Here is a 25048-nt window from a genome sequence, read left to right as displayed (position 1 = left end):
CTGGGTTATTGTACTTTAGTGCTTAGAAGAGAGCAATGGGGAAATTGAATGTTCATTGTTGCTGATCTAAAATAAAATCTCCAGGACCAGAGGCAAATTCCTTTCTGTGGCAAGCACGGAGGTAAATACTCTTTGGGAACAAGAAAGCAAGAAAAAAGAAGGAAGGAAGGAAGGGAGGAAGGAAGGAAGGAAGGAAGGAAGGAAGGAAGGAAAGAAAGAAAGAAAGAAAGAAAGAAAGAAAGAAAGAAAGAAAGAAAGAAAGAAAACTCAAGCAAACAGTAACTATGGGTGAGCTGTCAAGGATCTTTTTTCCTTCTCCCCCTCCTCCTCCTCCTCCTCCTCCTCCTCCTGATTTATAGTCCAGATTTTTTTGATTTTGCTAAGGAAAGAGGGAAAAAAAAACCCAGTCATAGTTGGAGGCATTGCTAAGCTGAGATAGAAATCTGCCCTTGCTGAAAAGGAAAAATATGGGCAGCTTCATAATTTGACTGTTACTAGTATCACGATATCACAGGGAAATGGATCCTTGCTTTACTTCAAGGAATTTGTTGAGTGGCTCACATCTCAAATATCTTTCTGTTCTGTGTTTTGATCAGGATTTTAGAGTAGTTTACCAGGGTATAGGCCCCCAATTGACTGGATTTGAGACCTAGATTTGCAGATGATTTCGTGACGATTTGTTGAAGTTGCGTGATAGCCAATCAACTTTATGAGGTGTCTCTGACAACTGCTCGAATTTTGAACTTTTCCAGGTGTCCAAGATGACAAGAGAGGGAGAAGGGGAGGAGGAGGAGGAGGATGAAGAGTTAGAAGGAGGGGGAAGGGGAGAAGGAGGAAGAGGAGGAGGAAGAGGAACGGGCTGGAGAAGTAGAAGAGGGATGGAGAAGGAAAAGGAGAAGAGGGGTAGAAAAGAAGAGGGAGGAAGGGAGGGAGGGAGGAAGGAGGAGGAGGAGGAGGAGGAGGAGGAGGAGGAGGAGGAGGAGGAGGAGACAACTATAGTATTTTTCAACTTTGGCAACTTTAAGATGTGTCAAGTCCCAGCAGGTTGACTGGGGAATTTGGGGACTTGAAGTCCATCCATCTTAAAGTTGCCAGAGCTGAAAAGCACTGATTTAAGACCTAATTATGCTCTTTCCATAACAGACATTTCTCTGACTGCGGCAAATCCTTTGACATTTTTATCCCAATCTCCTGCTTTTGAAGGCTGCTCCAGAATGCCAAGCTATCCCTTAATTACGGGGAGAGGCTTCCTTTCCTTGCAGCAATGTCACGGGTATAGAATTTGGGGAGGGAATTCATTTGATTTTATTTTGGCTTAGAACAGCCTTGTCTCTTCTCCTCTTCCACTTCCCTCTTTGCTATTTTGCTGTCTTTAATATCTCTTGATTACATCTTGTTATCAACTTGTCCTCATCTGCTTTGTAGCTTGTTGCATAAAACAGGCGCTAATCTCTCGGCAATTAGTTTCTTATTAAAGTCAATTGAGACTTCGACTAGAGAATGGGAGGGTATTTTTTTTATTATTATTATTATTTGTGATTAAAGTTTCCCAGTGGCAGGAGGGCCAGCGTGTTCTCCCTCCCTCTCCTCTCCCCCAATTGCCTCTGGCTCTTGAGAGATAAATGATGAAACTTGGAAATATCACAGGCTTTCTTTGTCTTCCTAGCACAGTGTTTTGCAGTCAGAAGACACAATGAAAGCTCCCACATGGGCAGGCTCAACCATAGTTAACTGAAAAACTAGGAGCATCCTAGACCAAGCTAAATCCAAAAATGCTAGGGAATTCCTGGAAATTTGGCATTCAGACAAACCAGCCATCCGTGAACCCACAAAGATAAACCACATTTAGACACCATTCAAGGAGGACAATTAACTGACAGTGAACAATCAGTTGACATTGAAATTATCCACTACAGGTAATCCTTGACTTGCAACCAGCGGTGGGATTCAGATAGGTGAACAACTGGTTCTCTGCATGGATGCCACTTCCGGAAGTCCATTCTGGACCTGGGCAACAAAAAATCAGCTACCGGTTCTGCCGAACTGGTGCAAACCGGCTGAAACCCACCACTGCTTACAACCATTCATTTAGTGACACTGAAAAAATGGGACTGTTTTTCATACTTGTGATCTTTGTAGCCTCCCCATGGTCACGTGATCAAAATACAGACTCTTGACAATTGACTCATATTTATGACGGTTTGCTGTATCCTGCGGTCAAGTGATCCCCTTTTGCGACTTTCTGACAAGCAACGTCAATGGGGAAGCCAGATTCACTTAACGGTGTGACTAATTTAAACACTTGCAGTCACTCCCTTAAGAACTGTGGCCAGAAAGTCCGTAAAATGAGGCAAAACTCACTTAAGAAATGTCTCACTTAACAACAGAAATTTTGGGCTCAGTGGTGGTCAGAAGTCGAGGCCAATCTGCACTCTTGGACCAGCCAGAGACAATTAAAAAAATAAGCTAAGAAGGAGACAAAAAAGACTAGCAACCAACCCCTAGATAAGCAGGGGTTAACACCAGACAAACAGTTAAGCAGAAAACAATATCAAGGAATGTCTATGGAGATTCTCAGTCATCCAGGTGCTTTTTTCAGGAGGTAACTGGACTTTCTTGTGTTTCTTTTGAACATAACACACTTACTAGCACTGATGATGTTACCTAGTTGGGTAATGAAATGTCAGCAAGCAAATACTCAAGTTCAGAGAGCACCAAGGATTCCATAGGAATCCGATGACAAACCAAGAAAGAGACTCAGTAAATTAAGTGGCAATGAGCTACTGACTTCATATTTGCTTTCACCCTCTGATCAAGTTACCCCTTTTCAAAATATTATCCACATATTAACTCAACCTCTGAAGCTGCAATCATATTCTTGAAATATGATCTGCCTGTGCACAATAGTGATAGAATGTGAATGGTAGAGGTGTACTTAAGGGAGCGATGATATTACCATTATTATAGCTGGAGCACTCTGGGTTTAAACAGCCAACTATTGGGGCAATCTAGGAAAATTATGCCCATCAATTTAGGCACACATGCGTAAACGACTGAAATCTGTGGAAAGGATCTATCAGTCTTAATCAGGGAGATCCAATTATGTCCATAGAGGCTGCATAGGATTGAATCTATTACATTACATGCTGCTTTATCTAGTTAACTATCTATTTCCTTAATCTGCATATCGCACTGTGGTTCTAATGGATTGGAACGGTAGCAGTTTGGAAAGTTATTCTGAGTATTAACTGTTTCATGCTAACAACTGAGCTAGTAGATCCTGCTCCAAGCAGGAGTTTAGACAAGATGATGTCTTCCAACTCCAGGTGTCCATCTCAATGTTTCTCATCCTTAGCAATTTGAAGATGTGTGGACTTCATCTCCCAGAATTCCCCAGCCAGCATGGGATTCTGGGAATTGAAGTCCCAATTGAAGTCCTAACATCTTCAGGTTGCCAAGGTTGAGAAACACAGGTCTACCTGGAAGAATGCCTCCTTTAAGGCCTTTAAGTCATTTTTGGAAGTTCTGCTCAAAGTGTCTTCCGACTCTGGACTACCTTCCAGAGTGGAACATGGGGTCCCTTTACCACCATTTCAGTGTCAGATGTGTTGGCCTTACGAAAGTGAAGACTCTCTTATGTTGCAATGGACCTTTTGATCATCCAGATTTTTGTGGCTCTACAGTTGGTGCTATGTTTAGATGGTGCTTTTTTAGAAGAAGAAAAATTGCAAGGTACCCTCAATATATATATATATTTAAAACAGTATTACTTTAAATTTGAGAAGATAGAGGCATATATTAAAAGTGTGAAAGCAGTTAACTTCCCATATGGCAAAGGAATAACCAGATATGCATAATTGGAAAATAATATTTTTTTTCTAAAAAAAATAAATAAATCCAAAATATTTTAGCTTGTTGATGCAGTTTTAAGGAACTTACAAGGTAGCTGGATGGTGAAATATTTTTAAAAGTACAAACTGCACGGTACTGTGTTATGAGCCTTATCCTCCATACTTGAGATAATGCCTTTATTCCCATTAGCAAAACAGCATTCATAAATCAGGGCTGGCAAGCAGTGATATTCTCAAACTCATCCCTTTGATGCCTGTAGGGTGGTTTAGAAGGTCCTGCTACATATTTGTTGCTCGTACACATTTTTTAATATCGCAAAAGTTTGGAAAGTTGCAAATACTGCTGTAATTTGAAGGTTAGAATTCTGAAATGTTATTGTGCATCTTCCCACAAGGTGATATAACACAAACATACCCGGATCACACATTAAGCTTCAGTTAAAACTGATTTATTCCATGAAGATTCTCCGTCTTCCAGGTCATGGTTGTCCCAAAAGTGCTTTTTCAAGAGGCAACTGGACTTTCTTGTTTTTCTTTGATGACGATTGGCTTGCAATATGTCATTGAAGACTCAATCATCCAGGCCAAAGATGTCTATAAGTTGAATCATGGCAACTGGACCAAACTTTGAGCAATGAAACATCTCAGATTAGCAATGTTTAGTCCAGTTGCCATGATTCAACCTATAGACAGTCAACCTATTGTCTAATCTAGGATAACAAAGGTCAGGCAAGAAGATGATAATGTCAAATCATGCAGCCAATTAGTTCTGGTTACGTCATGTCTCTGCAAGACCAAATTAGAATGAAAACAATCAATAACATTCACCCAGGATCAAATCCAATCATGTTCAGTAAAGCAAGGCTTGTAAATACATTTTCTCCTCCTAACCCTGAAGATATGATTAAGAATTATCAGTGATGTTTCAAAACAGTTGTCTAAATACCATGCAGTATCTTTTTCTTCCCGAGCATGTATGTTTGCATATACTTATTCCCACCAGAACAGCTGGTGTTTATAATATCTAAAAATAATGAATATTGTGTGTAATCTTTGTTCCAAGAAAATAGATAGCGACCTTAGTTACAAAATCTGTTGAGTTGGGTGATTTTGTCTCACTTAGTCTGTTTTGGCAGAATTTATTCCAGCACGTGTTTCTCCCACACTGTCTCCATTAATGGATTTGGAATACATTAGAGTCGCAGATTAAATCAAGTTGTGGTGTGCTAACATAACATACATATAGGCTAATAAAGAATATGTGATGTGCTTACCCAGCCAGGAAACAAATGGGTTTAGCTGCTTTAACATCCCACTTGGATTCTCTGTCATTTAAGGTAGTTAGCCAACTCCATGGGATAATGTTTCTAGCTGAGTTTTACTTATTTCTGGGTCATTTTGATATATTCTTTTTCTCTGCATGGAGATTTCATTCAGACAGGAAAAGCTTCCCTCAAAGTGAAAAAAGATACGGACTGGTTTCACATTGTGCTAAGCCATGTATAGCCATGATTTATTGGACAAGCCAGCAATGGTTAGGGTCACGTAACATGTTGAATAAAAATTAAACAAGTCACAATGAAGCCGATGACTAACCCCAGTGTTAATCCCAGCTTCTGGTCTTGCCTTGCTGATTTACTCCTGTTTGATGAGTCACAGGACTTAACAATAGGAGAAGATATTTGTATCTCAGAGTTCACATATGGACTCTGAGCTTGGTGACATTTCATGACCAACTAGGTAACATCATCAGTGCTAGAAGAAAGTGTGTGGAAAGGAGGAGGAGGAGGAGGAGGAGGACAGTGGAGTCCTGGTGCTCTCTGAACTTGGTGGTTTTCTTGCAGACATTTCATGACCCTACTAGGTAACATCACCAGTGTGAGTGAGTGTTGCTGGATTCTGAATTTCTGGATTCCTGTTCAGCCTTGGCCTCTCATCTGTCAGGCATGGCTTTGCTCATTCTTATTCTGACGATCGGTTTGCTTATTCAACAATGTCTTCTTCTGGACATTCAAATACTTTGACCATTTATGCACACTTCAGTCATTCTGTTGTAGACTTGACTTTTTGACTAGAATCTGCTGTCAGGCTCATGACATCTGGACTTACTTCTGAGTAGTTTTTTTTTTTTTTTTTTTAAATAATAATATTGTTGTTGCTCACTTGCAGTCAGAATCTTGCCAGTCTAAAACAATTATCTTCATAGACGAACACAGTGAACTGCTAGGGATGGTCCAACCTTATCCTCTCCCTGACCACCAGGCATTCCAAGCTCCACTGTCACTTTGCCCTCTGGGAAAGACTCCCTCCCTCTGCAACTTCAGACTAGTATGTTTGCATATACTCACTTCTGCAGACACCCCTAATTGTGACTGCCCTTTACTTCTCATCCCATTGCTTCTTTATACCAATCAGGCCATTTTAAGTATGGGAAGAACGCAACAGAATGTCAGAATAACAGAGCTGGAAGGGACCTTGAAGATCTTCTAATCCAACCCTGCTCAGGCAGGAGGCCCTATAATCATTCTGGACAAATGGTTGTCCACTCTCTTCTTAAAAGCCTCCAGTGATGGAGCACCCACAACTTCTGGAGGCAAAGTGTTCCACTGGTTGATTGTTCTCACTGTCAGGAAATTTCTCTTTAGTTCTAGAGGTTGAATCCCTTCTTGATCCATTGCTTCTTGTCCTGCCTTTTTATAACAGTTTCCTTGTTAACCAGAAAATCCCCCTGGTTAACAACAATATTAATAACAATATTTCCAAGCTCTGTTTATTGAAGGGACCCAACAATATAATTTTCCTGACTTTGTATTTCCTCTAAGCTAGCAAATGATGTTTTGAGCGATCACGCTTCAATAAAACCTGCCTGCTCCTCTCCCTAGCCCAGTTTCCACGGAAATTAGTGACTTGTTTTTATGTTAACCGTACTCTGATTCCAGATTTAGCGAGAAAGCTTGCTTTATGGAGCTGGTGTTAATATGCGGTTCGTATGAATGAGCTTGATTTATAGAAAAGTTCATGGAAGTGGATGGTTTTTACGCCAAAATGTGGCATGTACACCGTGTCCCACTTGAGATGGCTGGGCCATTAATCATCTCTCTCTCTCTCTCTCTCTCTCTCTCTCTCTCTTTTTTTTTTTTTGCCTGTGGATTTGATGTTTAGTTATTACACTTTAGGGTAATTTCTGGGGAGAGTTTGCTTGCCCTGAATTATATGTAGAAAAAAAGTCAGTTGGTGAGTTTGTCTTTGTGAAGTGACTTCCCTTGCTAAGTGAGGTTGATGTAGCCTGTACATAATTAAATTGTGGAATTAATGGCTTCTAAATATGGTGCTGGTAGTCAATTCTGGTCAGGTTAGATAGAAACACCATTCCTAAAATCAAGGTGATTGGTGCTGAAGAATTCTTAACCTTAGAGTCAGATGAAGCTAGTTCAATACTAAGGTAGAGGATTTTAGATTCAGAAGACCAAACAGAAATGGCTACATTCTCTTGTAATTGCAAGCAACCAATTTTTAGTTCCCAACTGTCCTCATATTTATATCAATAAAGGAGGATATTTGCAGTTCAGGGTTCAGATAAGAGGCCCTTGGTTGTTTTCTTGCAGATGTTTCATGACCCAACTCGGTAACATCTTCAGATGCTAGAAGGAAGTGGGGGTAGTGGAGGAAGAGGAGGAGGATGAAGATGACGACGACAAAGACACCTGTGGGGTCCTTGGTGCTCTTTGAGCTTGATTGTTTTCTTGCAGATGTTTCATGACCCAACTAGGTAACATCATCAGTGCACTGCAAGAAAACAACCAAGCTCAAAGAGCACCAAGGACCCCTCATATTTATATCATATCACAGTTCCCAAATTCAAATTTAGGAGACTTAATCATTAGCTGGGTTTAATGTGTTTATATCCTGGAAGAAAAATATGAAACCAGATATTGCCTCTATGATATTGGTACCCCGGAAACCACAGCTTATGTTGTTCTGGATTGCCAGTTCTATGGGGATATTTTCTACATTTCAGTGAAATATTTCAAATATTTCGGTAATGCTGAAACTACAGCACCGAAGCAGGTGCGTATCCAGGCAGAAGAGAATAGATGAATCAGTAAATGAAATCTTTTAAAAGGAACAAAACATATATTTCCCGATCCACAAATTGGATTTTTCTTTCTGCCAACCTGTTATAACCAGCTTTTTCTCTGGCATCAGGATTAAGTTCTTCTTATCATGAATGCCTGTCGAAGAGGATTTGGCCAAGGATAAATAAAAAAATATGCTCTCTGATGTCTAATTCTGATAAACAATTTGCTTTGGAGATCATATGTCAAATCTTGCAAAGAGGCTTTGCTTCGTATTGGACAAAAAGCTAAAGATGTTATCCAATCCGAAGGAAGAAAAAAAAAAACCTTTCATAATCACTCCTTTGATTCCCCCCCCCCCAAGCATCACACTGAAAAAAAGTGTTAAAAGTCACCACAACTACTATAGGGGGAAAAAATATAGCACATTTGTCGGAATGCCCCAAAGCATGTTTTAAGAGGTGTTAACTTGGACAGCTACATCTAGTACAGATAGATGGAAAGAGGCTACCGTGTTGAATTTAGCGATCCGTGTCCTGGTAAAGGGCTTTTAAGAAAAAGAGAGAAGGGTGAGATCAACTTAAAAATAAGTAAGTAAACACCAAGATTTGTAAGCCTGTGAAATGGCAGGGGAGGGAGTAAGGGGGAGAACGTTTGAACCACAGGGTCTCTGGATCCATCAAGCCATAATAAAACAGGTCATAATAAGGAAGGAAGGAAGGAAGGAAGGAAGGAAGGAAGGAAGGAAGGAAGGAAGGAAGGAAGGGGGGAAAGGGGAAGGAAGGGAAATGAGGAAGGGAAGGAAAGTGAAAGGAAGGCAGGAAGGGGAAGAAAAAAGGGAAGGAAGGAAGAAGGGGAAGAAAAGGAAGGGGAAGGGAAGGGAAGGAAGGAGGAAGGGGAAGGAGGGAAGGAAGGAGGGAAGGAAGGAGAGAAAGAGGGAGAAAAGAAAGAAAAAGAAAGAAAGAAAGAAAGAAAGAAAGAAGGAAGGAAGGAAGGAAGGAAGGAAGGAAGGAAGGAAGGAAGGAAGGAAGGAAGGAAGGAAGGAAGGAACTATTTTCCACACACAGAGTGGAAAGGATTTGAGATGTTAAAAGAAATTGCTAATAAAGGGTTAGTGAAGTGAATGTAAACAAAAGGGGAGAAAAGTACATCTCTCTCCTCTTGCAGTGAATCAGGCCTAAGGAAAAATATATCTATTTAATGAGTCCAACCTTGTACTCTGCTTCACACTGCACTCTCATCTGCTTTCTTTTATCTTGGTTACTTGGTGGCTGGAGTTGTTGTTTTCAACAAACATCTCTCTTTACTTTCCCCCAGAAAAACAAAACATTCCTTTGAATTGCTCCTTTCTGATTTGGGACTGCCAGGGTCTTTATCACTGTGATGTCCTTGAGGGAGCAGCTTCAAAATACAAGAGTGGAGCATATCCCACTAATGTTTTAATGCTTCTTTCCACCCTAAATGATAATATAAACCCATAAAAATCTAGAGAACAGGTCTTTGTTTGTTGGGTACCCCTAATTCAAAAATAAACATTTTTCTCTAAATTAAAGCTGATCCTATTCCTGGTTCTCCTTCTCGTTTCTTCATCCATCACCACCAGATTGCCAAACAGACAGTTGCAATAGCAGTGGTACATAGACTTGTATACCACTTCACAGTGGTTTGCAGCCCTCTCTAAGCGGTTTACAGAGTCAGCCTCTTGACCCCAACAATCTGGGTCCTCATTTTATCGACCTTGGAAGGGTGGAAGGCTGAGTCAAGCTTGAGTCGGTCAGGATCGAACTGCTGAACTGCTGGCAGAGTTAGCCTGCAATACTGCATTTTAACCACTGAGCTACCACCTTCTCTGACTTCCCAGCCTAGCTTGGAAACCCTGGCACTTCTCAGTGGTCTCCCACCCAAATGTGAACCGGTTCCACCCCTGCTTGGCTTTCCTTACAAAATCAGCAAAGTTCACCAAGCCCTCTGCAGAAACCGGGCGAGGCTGTGTCAGTGGTCTTTGCTGCAAAACGGCATTTCTTTTGTTTCCTTGCGATTTTACAGTGGTAACAAAAAAAAGGGTTAATTTGAAAATGGATTGTCATCAAATGCACTCGGAACTGGCATCCATCCTCAATAATAGGCTCTGATGGTTGCCAAGAATGGACAGTGTGCTTTTTGCTGTCCCTCATGAAGGTTGTGAAATTAATGAAGGCAGAGACATCATGATGTGCTCTATTTCCACCGAACTGCCCTGATGCCTGCTGGGACCCGGGGAGTTATTTTGGGGGAAGGGGGGTGTTACATCCCATATGTGCCTTCGGATAACCGAGCAAATTCGGTGACCATTTGAGTGGATTGAAATATTTTCTCCAAAAGACTCTCAATCAAGATTATCTTTTTTTTTTTAAGTCATGTTTGCTTCTGTTTTGTCTATCAGTGCTTTTAGCAGTTGTCCTCGAGTTTTCTGTTGTGAAGCGAGACTGTTTTTAAGGGAGTTTTGCCCCATTTTATTATTTTCTTGCCACGATTGTTAAGGGAAACGCTGCAGTTGTGGAGTTAGTAATATAGTTCAGAGGTCACCAACTTTTTGGGCACCAGGGACCTGTTCCCTGGAGACAGGTTTTTCTGTGGACCAGAGGGGGCGTTTGCTACCTACATTGCACGAATGGGGCTTTGCTTATTTGTGCGGACCAGTTGCTGGCATGCCGTGGCCCGATACTGGTCCATGGACCAGGGGTTGGGGACCCCGATATAGTTAACTGCATCGGGCTTCCCCCATTGACTTAGCTTGTCATAAGATCACAAAATGGGATCACGTAACCCCAGGACGCTGCAACCGTCATAAATGTGTTACCAAGCATCCGAATTCTGATCACTTGACCATGGGGAGGCTGCAGCAGTTGTAAGTGTGAAAAATGATTATAAGTCACTTTTCCCAGTCCCGTAGTAATTTTGAACGGTCACTAAATGAACTGTTGTAACTTGAGGACTATCTGTACTTTACTGCCTTCTCCTCCTCCTCCTCCTCCTCCTCCTCCTCCTCCTCCTCCTCCTCCTCCTTCTTCTTCTTTCTCCTCCTCCTCCTCCTCCTTTTCTGAATTGATCACAATGTTCGCCTGCTCAGTCAGGATCCATTACAAAAAGCAAAAGATATGAAAGTCAACACTGCAACTGAGCTAGCTGCCACATTTGTTGGGATGCAAGCACTTGGTCCCAGAATTTATCCAGTGATGTCCTTGCATGGATGGAGGGGACGGGGGTGGCACTTTGGTGTCATTGTGGGTCTGTGGCAGATGCTACCAGGCACTGGATTGTGATGATACATCATCACCAAACAGATCTGGCTAGAGATGACCACGTTCCTTGAAAAGCCAGGAAGGAGAATTGAGGTTGAAAACATATCAGAATAATAGGAATGGTCATATTTTCTCCAGAAGTGTTAAAAATCCCTTTCTCCCTCCTCTGTTGCCAATAAAATTCATAAATATTCCTTAATAAGTCATACACATTAATGTCGTCTCAGGCCTGCGCTACCTTTGGATTGTTGAATCGCATGTGGCTATTTATGAACATTTGAGAAGACAATCCGATGGAACGGATGGCTCTGCCAATTAATTAATTACATTGATAATCTGCCTCTTGGCTCCCCCCTCCCCCACTTTGGACCATCTGATCGATAAGGGTAGGTCCTTCCTAAGTTTTGTCCTCCGAGGGTTCCTGCCTCTCTTCGCTGTTTGTTTCCAAGGCAGCATCTCTTCCATCCATTCCCCAAGGTCATCCACACGTCCCATTAGAGTCTGCAAGCATGCAGTAGTCTTTCCCACTTATTGCACAGTGTCTACAACATTAGACACGTTTTACAGTGAGTAAGTCCAGAGGGAGGCGAATATATTGATTCTCCTCTTGGTTTTCATTCTCCACCCACCCAGTTCAGAGCCACATGGTCACCACAATGCTGATGAGATCGGGGAAAAAAAAAACTCAGAGGGATGCTTACAGCCTCAAGTGCCTCTGGGACAACCTCAGGGCTGAGAGATTCAGCACTGAAGAACAGATTCGGCTTAAGGTTGAGGGAGAGACCCCAAACATACAGACCAAGTGTGCAGTCTGGTTATAATTAATTTCTCCAATGTCTATCCAAGCAAAGACAATTGGGTTTCATGCTTCAAGACTCAGGCTGTTTGCCGATAAACTCTGGGGCAGGGAGATGGGAGGAAAGGTTCCCCCCCTTCTTGTTGATCCAGGTATAGAGATATGATTTTGGAAACAGTTGTTGATTGGTTTTCTCTTTCTCTCTCTCGCTCTCTCTCTCTCTCTCTCTCTCTCTCTCTCTCTCTCTCTCTCTTCTCTCTCCTCTTTTTCAACCATCTGGTGCAGTTTGGGAAGTTCTCGCCCTCCAGACATGCCTCAGTGAACCTCCACTTGGCAAATTCAGCACTGCTTCACAAACCTGTGGCTTTGCTGCTCCATCCCTGACTTTGCTAAATGAGGCTCTTTTAATCTAACCATTGGGACTGGATAATCCGGCCTCCTTCCTCGGAAGCAGAAATCTGCTTGCAAAGTTGTTTCCCCCGACCAGTGAGGCTAGTGGAGTTCTTGATGCAGAGAAGATCCAGATGGTGGAAGGAACTGGGATGTGGGATGAGGAGGGGCGGGGTGTTCAGAAGGTGGAATCGTTTTTTGAAGTGCATCCATTGGAACAGAAAATGGGCAGCTCCCTCGCAAAAGAGAGCAGGTCTACTACACAACTATATTGCTAGTAGTTATGGCGTAATATAATCCTGATAATCAAACTAGGTAACACTGACAGTGAGAGAGAGAGAGAGAGAGAGAGAGAGAGAGAGAGAGAGAGAGAGAGAGAGAGAGAGAGAGAGAGAGAGAGAGAGAAAAAAAGAGGGAGAGAGAGAGGGAGAGAGCGAGAAAGAGAGAGAGAGAGAGAGAGAAAGAGAGAGAAAAAGAAAAAGAAAGAGAAAAAGACAGAGGGAGAGAGAGAGAGATGGAGACAAAGAGAGAGAGAAAGAAAAAGAGAGACAGACAGACAAAGAGAGAGAGAGAGTGTCAGAGGGAGAGAGAGAGAAAAAAGGGAGAGAGAGAGGGAAAGAGCGAGAAAGAGAGAGAGAGAAAGAGAAAGAAAGAGAAAAAGACAGAGGGAGAGATGGAGAGAAAGAGAGAGAAAGAAAAAGAAAAGAAAAAGAGAGACAGACAGATGGAGAAAGAGAGAGAGAGAGAGAGAGAGAGATGGTTTTTTTTTTTCCCAGAAGTGGTTGGCCATAGGCTTCTTACTAGGGTTGAGAGAAAGTGACCCAGGCCCAGGAATTCTGGGAGTTGAAGTCCATATAGTCATAAAAGGGCCATAGTTCCCCAAGGTCACTCAACTGACTTGGTGCCCAAAGTGGGACTCAAACTCACGATCTCCTGGAAATAATTTACAGTATTTTGTTTATTTATTTTTTTTTGAGTGACTTTTCCTCATTTTTTCCAACACTCCCATCGCGTAGGGAACAGTAATGCCAGTGAGGGTTAAAAAGTGAGAAGAAATTCATTTACGAAGCACGCGTATCGGAGACCTTGAACGCCTTGCGTTCTTGCCTCTGTTGACAAATAGAGACATTTGATGCAATGGCAGGTGATATAGGAAACCATATTTCTCTTCCTATTCTGTTTAAATTGTATATTTAGCGTATTTAGTTTTGATTGATGATAGCTTTGGAACCACTCACTGCGGGGGGAAAAATGCAGATGGCATATTTTAACTATATTAATGGTTTGAGACTTAAACTCAGCACTATATATTTTTGCGATCCTTCAGAAGCAAAAGGTGCAATTTATACAAATAGATGCTGTCTGTCTTCATCCCGAGCAGGACTGACAAAAAGATGTAGATCATCATTTCTTGGGCCAGGAGGTTGGGGCCAGGCAACTTTGATCAGGAGTTGGCTTTTTTAGGTCTATCACACTTTCTTCTTCATCATCGTTGCCATATCTTGTTGAAAGTCATAACCTTACAAGTATGTTTAAGGGGAAATTTTTTTCCCCTGATTTAAAAAAAAAACAATAAAGGAGAATATTTGTAGCTGAGGGTTGAAATGAGGGATCCTTGGTGCTCTCTGAGCTGGGTTGTTTTCTTGCAGACATTTCATGACCCAACTGGGTAACATCATCAGTGCTAGAAGAAAGTGGGGTGTGTGGAGAGGAGGAGGAGGACTATGGAGTCCTTGGTGCTCTCTAAGCTGGGTTGTTTTCTTGCAGATGTTTCATGACCCAACTTGGTAACATCTTCAGTGCTAGAAGGAAGTGGGGGTAGTGGAGGAGGAGGAGGAGGAGGAGGAGGAGGAGGAGGAGGAGGAGGAGGAGGAGGAGGAGGAGGAGGAGGACGACGACGACACCTGTGGGGTCCTTGGTGCTCTTTGAGCTTGATTCTTTTCTTGCAGATGTTTCATGACCCAACTAGGTAACATCTTCAGTGCTAGAAAGGAGAGAGGAGGAGGAGGAGGAGGAGGAAGAGGAGGGGGAGAGAGAGGGGAGGAGGAGTGTGGGATCCTTAGAGCTTTCTGAGCTTGGTTGCTTTCTTGCAGACATTTCATGACCCAACTAGATAACATCATCAGTGCTAGAAACTGGAATTCTGGGAGTTGAAGTCCATAGGTCTTAAAGTTGCCTAGGTTGGACATCCCTGCTTTAATCCCTCTTCAGCTGAGTGTGTGCTCATCCAGCACATTTCAGAGCGTGAATTTTTCAGGGCGAGCGAGTTGTGGCAAGCAAGCTGTCTTTCACAGAAATATATTTTCCCAGACTGACCTTCCTGCTGAGCTAAGATGCTCCAGAATGCAACATTCTTTGGGTTGCAAGCTGGAAAAAATGCAACTTCCACTCAAGAAATTCTCCAGCGAGGCCTGCAACTGGCATCCATCATTCATGGTAATGGCAAACTTGGGTTGAGTGTTAAGCGAACCAGCAGCACCCTGAGATTGGGGTAGTTGGATATGTAGTTGCTTCCTTGGATGAATCTCCTAAGTGGAGCATAATTTAAATCTCTGGGGTGCAGGAGGAAAAAAAAAACAGATGTGAACTGCTGGAGAAGTTTTCATTGAAATTATATGGCGAGCATATATTTTGCCTCAGCCATCAAATAATGCCTGGGAATATCCCAAAGGTGCTTCTTCAGAACTGGATGAGAAGCGAAACATCTTCAAGGAAAAACGAAGTCCAGTTGTTTTTTGAAAAAAGCACCTTTGGGACAACCATGACCTGGATGACTAAGAATCTCTATAGAAAATGCCCAGGAATAGTTTTGAGGTGTCCCAACTGGGGCAGAAAGGATGCTGTTCAAAGCCACCAGCTCTGCAGCCCCAAAATTTGTGAACTCTTAAATCACCAGAAGAGAATCTGTCTGTTGGTCAGTGTTATAGAAGTGGTTGCTTACAGGAAGGACGATGATGGGACCAAGTGGAATATTTCTCCTCCTATTTTTCTCTCCTCTTTATCCCCGAGATCCGTTTTCTGTCCTCATGATTTATCCAATCTGGTGAGAGAGGCAGTTTGAATTTGGAAGCAGAAGCCGTGTCTGTGTGAGCTTTGATTACAGTAGTTCTGACACCACGAGAAATTATACAACACCGAAGAAGGGACGATCTGCTGGGGTGCTCTCAGCAGACTTTTGCCCCAAGCTGAAATGGAAATAGCATTTTATATGATTTGCTTCCCGCTCTTCGGATTACTTGAGGAACGAGTCACACAATTTGAGGATAAATTTGTTTGCGTCTAAAGGCAAACTTTGCATTTTCAAATCTTCCCTTGAGGGCTTGAAGCTTATTTGTTTCAAAGTGTGCCTATGTCTGTCTGACCGACTCCCTATTTCTCTATCGTCGACCAACTGGTTGTCTTGTAAAATTTGGAGGCAGGTTTATTAAGAAGGATCTTCACGAGTCTGCTCTCTGTTAGACAGAATTTTTTTCTTGCAAAAAAAATAAAAATAGAGGAATTATGTACCGATGCTTTAGGGGTGGAGAATCAATTCAAAGGCAATTTGATTGACTCCGAGTCAAATCACCGTTTCCAAAGCCAGATTGATGGTTCAGATCAAATTGTCAATCAAATTGGATGCCTCTGAAGGCTTTTTAAAAATTTATTTTCAAATCAATTTAATCTCTAATTGGATTGAACTAATCATCCAGAATGGATCCAGTGGTTTGACTCAGATGAGGGGTGCTCCTTCTAACTGTAATATCCTGGGGAAAATGCAAGCTCGTGTACATACACATTTTAGCGTGAGAAATATATATATACAAGTAATATAGATATACAAGTTCCACAAACCAAATGTGACATAGCCACAAGAAGAAAAATTGAACTTGACAGATTCACCATCCCTGTTTCTTAATGTGACATCAAGACGGGCGAATCTGACAAGCATATTTCACTCCTTTCCTTCTTAACCCTATCCTGACTTTGTGACATTTCTGCAATCATTTGAAAATCCTCCACAGTGGTGTTGGAGTGCACACTGCCGCTAATGTCCTGTGACTGCTTTTGTGCACCTATTTCCTGGAGAAATGCATGAAGGTGCTCAAAACGGACATGGGACATTTCGACATTAAGGAAACTTCCCATAACATTTTTCCAACTGAAGGCAGTCAAGACTCTTTACATTGCAATCCAGAAAAAAATCGGGGTGGTCCAGCATCATCTGGGTGGGCTACAAGTTTCTGATCTAAAATCTTAAAGACGTAGAATAACATACACCCACTGGCACATATTAATCATGTTGATCAGAGGCCTCCAACCTTGTCAACTTTAAGACTTGTAGACTTCAAATCCCAGGATTCCCCAGCCAGCATGGGGAATTGGCTGGGGAATTCTGGGATTTGAAGTCCACAAGTCTTAAAGTTGACAAGGTTGGAGACCTCCTAATTTTGGTGCACCAATTCATCCTCCCATCATTTCTGGCTGAACTGGAATGTATGAAAAATAAGTTGGATTTGTAAAAACAAGTCCATTTTTGTTCTTTCCAATGCATTACGTTCTCCAAAGGGTTAATCTAAACAGTGCGTAAGAAGCTTGTTTAATTTTGAGTTGCGAGTGTTTAGGAAAGGGAAGGATTTCCTTGTTTTGCTGCAAATCAGTTTCCTCCACCCTCCCTCTTCTTTTCCTTCCTGTGGTTTGAAGGGTAGAAAGAATTACTCTGAAGTCTTAAACCTGGTGAGACTTCTGTTAAAGCGCCAGGGGGAGTGATTAATCTGACTTTTGTATGGGATTTAGAAAGTGGGTTTCATGCTGTGTTGCTTAAGCTGAGCAGATAACAGGCGAATACAGTGTAGAAGTGATATCGCTTATCAGGTTTCAACCCTGTGTTTCTGATCCTGCACAACACACCTGGAAAACGCAGAGGTACGCTGGTAGGATCAGCTTCACAGCTAGAGTGGCATTTATCCAAATGTACTGCTAATAAACTTCAGGGTGTGCAATGCCTAGAAATGAACAGAAATCTTGAGTGAGGCTCAGCAGTGGCAAAGATCCAGGGGTGTGTGTGTAAAGGGTCTCGGTTTTGAAGCCCTGAACCTCCTAATTGCGTTGATTTTTCTGAAGTTCACTTCCCATCCTTTAGGGAATAAGGGGAAGTGGAAGCAAATTGGTACAAGGGATCTACGACTAGTTACATAAGAATATGGGATTGTAGCTCAGGGTTGCAATGAGGGGTCCTTTGTGCTCTCTGAGCTTGGTGGCTTTCTTGTAGACATTTCATGGCCCAGCCACATAGCATCACCAGTGCTACAGAGGAAGAGGAGGAGAAAAGGATGGGAGAGTCCTTGGTGCTCTCTGAGACGGGTGGTTTTCTTGCAGACGTTTCATGATCCAATTAGGTAACATCATCAGTGCACTGATGTATAATGTTGGGTAATGAAACATCTGCAAGAAAATCACCAAGCTCAGAAAGCTACAAGGACCCCACAGTTCTCCTCCTCCATCTCTTTTCCTCCACTCCACAAACCCCGCTCTCTTCTAGCACTGATGATGTGACCTACTTGGGTCATGAAACATCTTCAAGAAAACAAGTCGGGGCCCCCACCAACTGCTCCCCCCAAGGCAAAGGAACAGCCCTGGACATTTGATGCCACTTTAGCAGGATGTGCCCAAGCTGTGAATCCAAACACCGGGAATGTTTCCGTTCCCGAGTTGTTGCAGACAAATGATGGATTTGCTCCTTGAATAAATAATTTCAAATGAAACCAAACTTTGTCACGGGATAATGAGGTCTCCCTCGCTCCCAGCTGAATGCCGAAGCATTTTATAGAAAAAGAGTGTGAGATGTTTATTTTCAAAGCCGAACACATTTATCCTCTGACAGGGCTGTGTTACAGCGACTTTATTTGGGCTTTGTCAAATGTCAGATGCCGGGCGTAATCATTTTGTCAGGTTGATATTGCTGTGCTAGTGCAGAGGAGGCAGCTCAATCTCCGGAATGCCAAATTATTATCAAATCACTCAAATATGCAACAATGCTACAATATACTTATATTTATTTCTCGCTCACGATGGAGCCACTTTAAGCTGACTAACTCACTGTCAGCTTTTAAGCGGAGTTCATCTAGCTGGTTTGCATTGTTCCTCTCTGGATAGCATTTTATCTTCCTGAGAGTTATTCAGATAAATGATTGAAGGAAACATCATCTCTTGCCATGAATGGGAGAAAGAAACATGGCTACTTTCATGAGCAATTAGCCAAGTCTCATTATGTTTAACTGGCTTAGTTAAAGAGGAAGCAGCTGTGTTAATAAAACACACTCAGCGTAGCTAAAATGAGTCTTGGTTAGTTATTTTGTGGCATATGACCTATGAGCCAAGTCTCATTATGCTTAACCGGTTTGTTAAGTGAATCACACACCGTTGTTAAGCAAATCCAGATTCTCTCATTAGCTTTAGCACCTCAGAAGCCAGTTGGGAAGGTTAGAAATTGGTGATCATGTGACTCTGGGATGCTGCAACTATCATAAATATAGGCTAGTTGCCAAGCACCTCACATGGCCCTGAGGATGCTGCAACAGCCATAAGTGCATAAGTTACTTTTTTTAGGGCCATTGTAACTTCAAATGGTTACTAAATGGATGGTTATAAATTGAGAACCACCTGCCAATCTGAAAATGAGATCCAGAGGAGTATCTGATGGAATTCTTGCCTATTGCTATGGGTTCTAATTACAGGCATACATACCTGTTAGAATTTATTGTTGGGATGTATTTTTGTGCAACAACTACAAATAGATGGCAATGTTTACAAGTTTGGATCTATAGTCTATAGTCTATGTTCTTTTGTCCTAAAGAAGAGTTTCCAATTTCCTGTTACAATTAAACAGTTCAGCAGTAAAGCACATGGTGATGGTGCTCTTTGTTTGATCTGTGTTGCTCTATATAAACAGAATTTCTAATACTGTCAGACACTTTAATGCAGGGAAGTTCAGTCTTGGCAATTTTAAGACTTATGGACTACAACTCCCAGAATTCCCCAGTTGCCAAGGCTGGACATCCCTGCTTTCATCTCTCTTCAGCTGAATGTGTGCTCATCCAACACATTTCAGAGAATGAGTTGTGGCAAGCAAGCTGTCTTTCAGAGAAATGTGTCTTCCCAGACTGATCTTCCTGCTGAGCTAAGTGCTCCAGAATGCAAAATTCTTTGGGTTGCAAACTGGAAAAAATGCAACTTCCACTCAAGAAATTCTCCAGCGAGGCCTGCAATGGGATCCATCATGGTCATCACTCATGGTAATAGCAAACTTGGGGTTGAGTGTTAAGCAAACCGGTGCCAACCTGGGATTGGGGTGGTTGGATATATAGTTACTTCCTTGGATGAATTTGAACTGTTCGGTTTGAAAATTGAACTGCTTAATAGAAATTGCACATCAATCTTTTTTGAGAGAAAGAATTGGACAAATGCAGTCCTTCAGCTATCGATTGTACCTTATAACCATTACAAGTTAAAAGTATTACAAAGCCTACCGAGCCTCATCAAGGGTAGAGGACATCAAAAAAAACCCGTAGTTCTGGGGAATGGAAAGTCTACTTCTTTCCATTACTGACCATCGTATTGGAAATTCCTCAGCTTTTAATGGGAAGCGGTTTCTTGAAGTTATTATTTCAGCCTTGGCTATCTGCTCCCCATCTCAGGGTAGTTGACCACCTGAATCCTGAAAGCATTTTGTCTCAACTGTAATTGAAAATCCTGGAAGAAATCAAGATAAATACAGGAGAAGACATATTGCAAGGAGATTTTGCTCAAATCCTGAATTTACAGTGTTTAGTAATATGTACTCTCAGGGCTGTGTTCTTCCTGGTTTCATATTTGTATTTACCTGTCAGGCTGTTTTACCTCTCTCGCTCTCTCTCTCCAGTCAACTGCAGAAAGGTTCCCTATTTCAAACATCCATTATGAATCGGATCACTCTGAATATCTAAAATGCACTTGGATATCCTGATAATTGCATATGAATTTTGCTGTTGGAGAAAAGGCGTGCCTTATTTCCTTTTCGTCTTCTTATTAAGGAAATCAGCTGAAGCAAAATGGAAATATTTGTGTTCTGCTTGTCCTCGGAAGGGAAAAAGAATTTGTTTGCCAAATATTCTTTCCAAGGGGAAGGGAATTGTAGCACAAATCTCGTGGGTGGAAGATTTCTGACACCTAGTTAGGGATGAGATGCAAGGATACTGTACCGAGTTTTCATTGTACATTCTCCAGGAGGGTCCCATGGGACTTGGACTGGGGAGAGCGGGTCTCTTTCTCATACCCTCCACAAACTGTTGAAAATAATAATTTTCAGCCAACGAGGAGCATTTTTGCTCTTCATGAGTTCCGCACGGCCTGAGCTCTCGGTCTGAGCCAGGCCGATTTTAAATCACGCCAGCGAATCCTTTGCAATTGATCTCTACACTTTCCATCATCGGTGTCTATTTAAGCGAATTTAGACTTTAAGACTTGTGTACGAACCCAGCCGGCCGCTTTGGAAAATTCTCGGTAGAGATAACGCAATGATTGGCAGGCTTTCCTGTTCCCACTAATGGCATTCCAAGTGCATTAGTGAAAGGCATTGATTATTTTTTTTTTCTCACCTGCCAGCAACTTTCTATTCCTAGCTAATCCAAAAGTAATTTAGTTGCCCCAGTGGCCCTGATGTTTCATTGGCATCAGTTGTTCCATCTTTGGACAGAAGAGGTGTGTGCGGCTGCCACGCGCTGCTAAAGAGAATCCCCCGTATAGCTTGAATAAAATGGTGCATATAAGCAATGAGAGGCTTAGAAGGTACCTACAAGATGCAGCTGAGAAAAGTTTTCTCTTTCTCTTTCTTTCTTTCTCTTTTTCTTTCTTTCTTTCTCTCTCTCTCTTTCTGTTTTTCTCTTTCTCTTTCTTTCTCTCTTTCTCTTTCTTTTTCTTTCTCTTTCTGTTTGTTTCTCTTTCTCTCTCTCTTTCTCTGTGTTTCTTTATCTCTTTTTCTTTTTCTGTTTCTCTTTCTCTTCCTGTTTCTATTTCTCTTTCTCTCTTTCTTTCTCTTTCCCTTTCTCTTTCTCATTCTCTTTCTTTCTCTTTCTCTTTCTGTTTCTCTTTCTCTTTCTCTCTCTCTCTCTCTTTCTGTTTCTCTTTCTGTTTCTCTCTCTCTTTCTCTTTCCCTTTCTCATTCTTTCTTTCTCTTTCTGTTTCTCTTTTTCTCTCTTTCTCTCTCTCTCTTTCTCTTTCTCTCTTTCTGTTTCTCTCTCTCTTTCTGTTTCTCTTTCTGTTTCTCTTTCTCTCTTTCTCTTTCTCTTTCTCTTTCTTTCTCCCTCTCGTCTATGAAAATTTTCCATCGTCCAGGTTATGATTGTCCCAAAGGTGCTTTTTCCACTAGGCAACTGGACTTCCTTTCTTGGAAAGTCCAGTTGCCTTTTGGAAAAAGCACCTTTGGGATTCCCTCTCTCTCTCTCTATCTCTTATAGAGTTTTTATTTTTTTTTTTCAGTTGAACTGATTTATTTCATCATTGTTAGCTGTGTTGAGGATCCACTTGCATAAAATGGGATTATATGATTCTGGTTGTTGCTTTTGGTGCCATCATCAATACAATTCCTAAGGAGTGGCGTGGGGGCCTAGTGGTGAAGACGCTCGCTTCCCACTTGGAAGGTCGAGGGTTCGATCCCAGGTGGTGACAGAGGTTTTTCTCTCAGGGCGCAAAAAAAAAAAAAAAAAAAAAAAATGCTGTGAACTCCGTGTAGGCATCAGGAAGGTCGTCTGGTCAGTAAACGCTCAGCTCCATTCAGTCACCTCAACTCTACCCTGAATTGAGGGATTACAAGGTCATAAAGGGAGTTCTTAATCAATATAATTCCAAAGCTAACAGAATGCTGCCGATGGTCATCTTAAAAAAATGGGTGTTTTAAAAAAAAAATCCAGGTCTGCACATCCAAGCTTTTGCACAATACTTGTTGTCTCCGGATCCAGATTATTCTTTTAATTTCCCCCTCTTTTCTCTTCCCCTTTTCCTTCCAGCTTTAGTCACCAACAGACCCCCTCAGCCTTTGTATCCAGTAGAGAACCAGACGGGTCTTCTTGAAGTCCAGTTGGGTAAGTTCCTTTCTTAGAAGATGGAATCGAAATGAAGCCAGAGCAGAGTGTGGCTGATATTACTGTAGGTAAATCAATATTTCACTTTCTCATTCGCAATGGGGGGAAGGAGTTACTCCAACAAGAGTTTCAAGGAGGACGTTTGCGTCGGATTGGAGAATGGGGCTAATTATCTGATCTTCACCCAAGGATATAATGGATGGATCCGAAGATCAGCACATCCACTCTTGAAACAGCTGCTTTTTCTCCGCACATGGGAGAAATGTTGATAAATTCAGCGTACTAGGGGAGAATAGGACTGAATTTATAATGTTATGCACAGTATGTAGGAAACAGAAATCTTTCTGCCCACTCCTATACAGGTAGTCCTTAATTTACGACCACAATTTTCTGTTGCTAAGCGGGACGGTTGTTAAATGAGTTTGGCCTCATCTTACGACCTTTCTTGCCACAGCAGGTTAAATCACTGCCGTTGTTAAGTTAGTAACACGGTTGTAAAGTGAAGCTGGCTTCCCCATTGGCTTTGCTTGCCAGAAGGTCGCAGAAGGGGGGGGTCACGTGACCCTGGGATTGTCATAAATACGTCTGAATTTCGATCACGCTGCAGCGGTCATAAGAGTGAAAAATGGTCCTAAGTTACTGTTTTCAGTGCCGTTGTAACTTCAAATGGTCACTAAACAAATGTTGTAAGGCGAGGACCACCTGTAATAAAAACTGAGTCGTTCCACATGATACAATTGGGATGGAATTTCTCTTTCTTTACGTACCACTTAAGGAAGGTGTTGCTGCCAGGAATGATGATACAATAGTAGATTTTTTTATTATTTGCTTTCAGTTTCTCGTTTTTGCAGATTCTGTCATATGTGATCAGGCTGCACTCTAGATAACAAACACAACACCTTTTTCAGTTTTGCTTACAGGTCGTTTTTGTAAACGAGTAGTATTAAGAACACATTTTTTTATTATTGTTTTCACGAATCTGCCCATCTGCATTCAGGCATTTCCCTAATACACGTTTGCAAATATTAGCACAGACTGAATTCTTTTTTTAAAAAAAGCTTGAATTCCAAATGAACAATTTTTCAGTTCATGTAGCACAGATGCCTGCAACTGAATAAAACAATTTTTTCTCCTATCAGTGATAGTCCTTCAATGAAATGGTTTTAAGTATACATTAAACAGATTAGTTTAAGGGAGTCTTATGTCTCTTACTTCTTAATTGTTGAGACCAAGTTGTTGTTTGGAGGTCACTAAAAGTTATATCTCTTAGGACCCACTTCTATGTTTTTTGAAGGTATTTAAATACAAGATACCTTACTCTGCTCTTCACCCATATTTCCAGCTTGTGTTTAACAGTATTTTAATAAGTCCCATTTTGCTGTGAACAAAATCGGTTTCCATAGATCACAACTGAACTGCCTCATGATATATATGTAGAATAAATATACAGTTAAGCTCTTCTATAAATCCGTGCACATCTATAATCTAATTTCAAGCTTTGAGCTCGGATGCTAAGAAGCACAATCACCTTTTAGTTTTTACAAGATAACAAAGATGAAAACAATCCTATTAGACAGAGACAAGAGTTTAAAAAACCCATCTTATTTTTCTACTTGTTTTTAACTTTCGAGCACTTAGGAGATGGCAGAAGACCCCTCTGATAAATTATATCAATTTTCCAGTGTTTTGATAAGATTGAAAATAATGTAAACCCAAGAAGATAAAGAATCATAAACGGGTTTCAGCCTCATACAAACTTAGGATGCAATCTGGATTGGCAGATTGAATCTTTTTTTGGATTCAAGACTCGACCTTTATGAGAGACTGTGCTGAAAAATTTGCTTTTCTCCCCTGTTCGTTTAGCTGTGGCAATTTTGAGCACTGTCTGGATTTGTGGCTCTAGTAAAATCTCTCTCTCTCTCTCTCTCTCTCTCTCTCTCACACACACACACACACACACCCGTCCATGATGATAAGCAAGACAATATGTCTAAGCCTCGGGGAACAATCAGAAGCTCTTGATGGTTAATCTAATTACAAGGGGTGTGGAAGAAAACCAAAACTGGGATGAAAAACTTTCAAACTGAGCCATGCAACAGATTTTTCATTTTTCCTTTCCCAAGTGCCTTGGAAGACTTAGAAGTTCACTCTCCAAATACTCAAAAAACAGGAGACGATATTAGTCAGGAAGCCTTTTCATGCTTTAGGCTGCATTTTGAGAATTTGCCAGTTCTGAATTTTGATAGGATTTATTGGATCCACAGCTGGGGAGCAAAGAAAAAAACAACAACCAGCAGCTTTGCTTTTATGTTTACCAGAGGGAGAAATTGAAATTAAACGCAGGGTAAATTGGCAATCCCTTCTCCTCCTTCGTTAGGAAAAAATAAAATAAAATATAAATCTGAATATAAAATCCAGCTTTGGACATGGATTCACACGTTGACTTTAATGTTCTGTTGCTGGGCTTGTCCCGCAAATGAGTTATTAGAATAGGAACAGCTCCAAGCAGCTGTAAATTACAGGAGAGTCTCATTCTGCAATTTTTGACCTTTTCAAC

General features: G+C 41.5%; 1 protein-coding gene across 1 annotated transcript in view; it reads left to right on the top strand.

Moving 5' to 3' along the window:
- Window positions 1-22576, top strand: part of LOC120308727 (X-linked interleukin-1 receptor accessory protein-like 2) — a 75021-nt gene extending 52445 nt beyond the window's left edge. Inside the window, exon 6 of the mRNA XM_039345184.1 lies at window positions 22417-22576. Coding sequence (XP_039201118.1) covers window positions 22417-22508 — 92 coding nt within the window. The 3' untranslated portion in view covers window positions 22509-22576. The remainder of the gene's footprint in view (window positions 1-22416) is intronic.
- Window positions 22577-25048: the final 2472 nt, after the last annotated feature.

Source organism: Crotalus tigris, unplaced genomic scaffold (genome assembly GCF_016545835.1).
Source record: "Crotalus tigris isolate CLP2741 ecotype Arizona unplaced genomic scaffold, ASM1654583v1 scf7180000017944.260387, whole genome shotgun sequence".
In the NCBI taxonomy this organism is placed as follows: domain Eukaryota; kingdom Metazoa; phylum Chordata; class Lepidosauria; order Squamata; family Viperidae; genus Crotalus; species Crotalus tigris.
The sequence above is the reverse complement of the archived record's forward strand: the minus strand, read 5'-3'. Positions and strand labels throughout refer to the sequence as shown.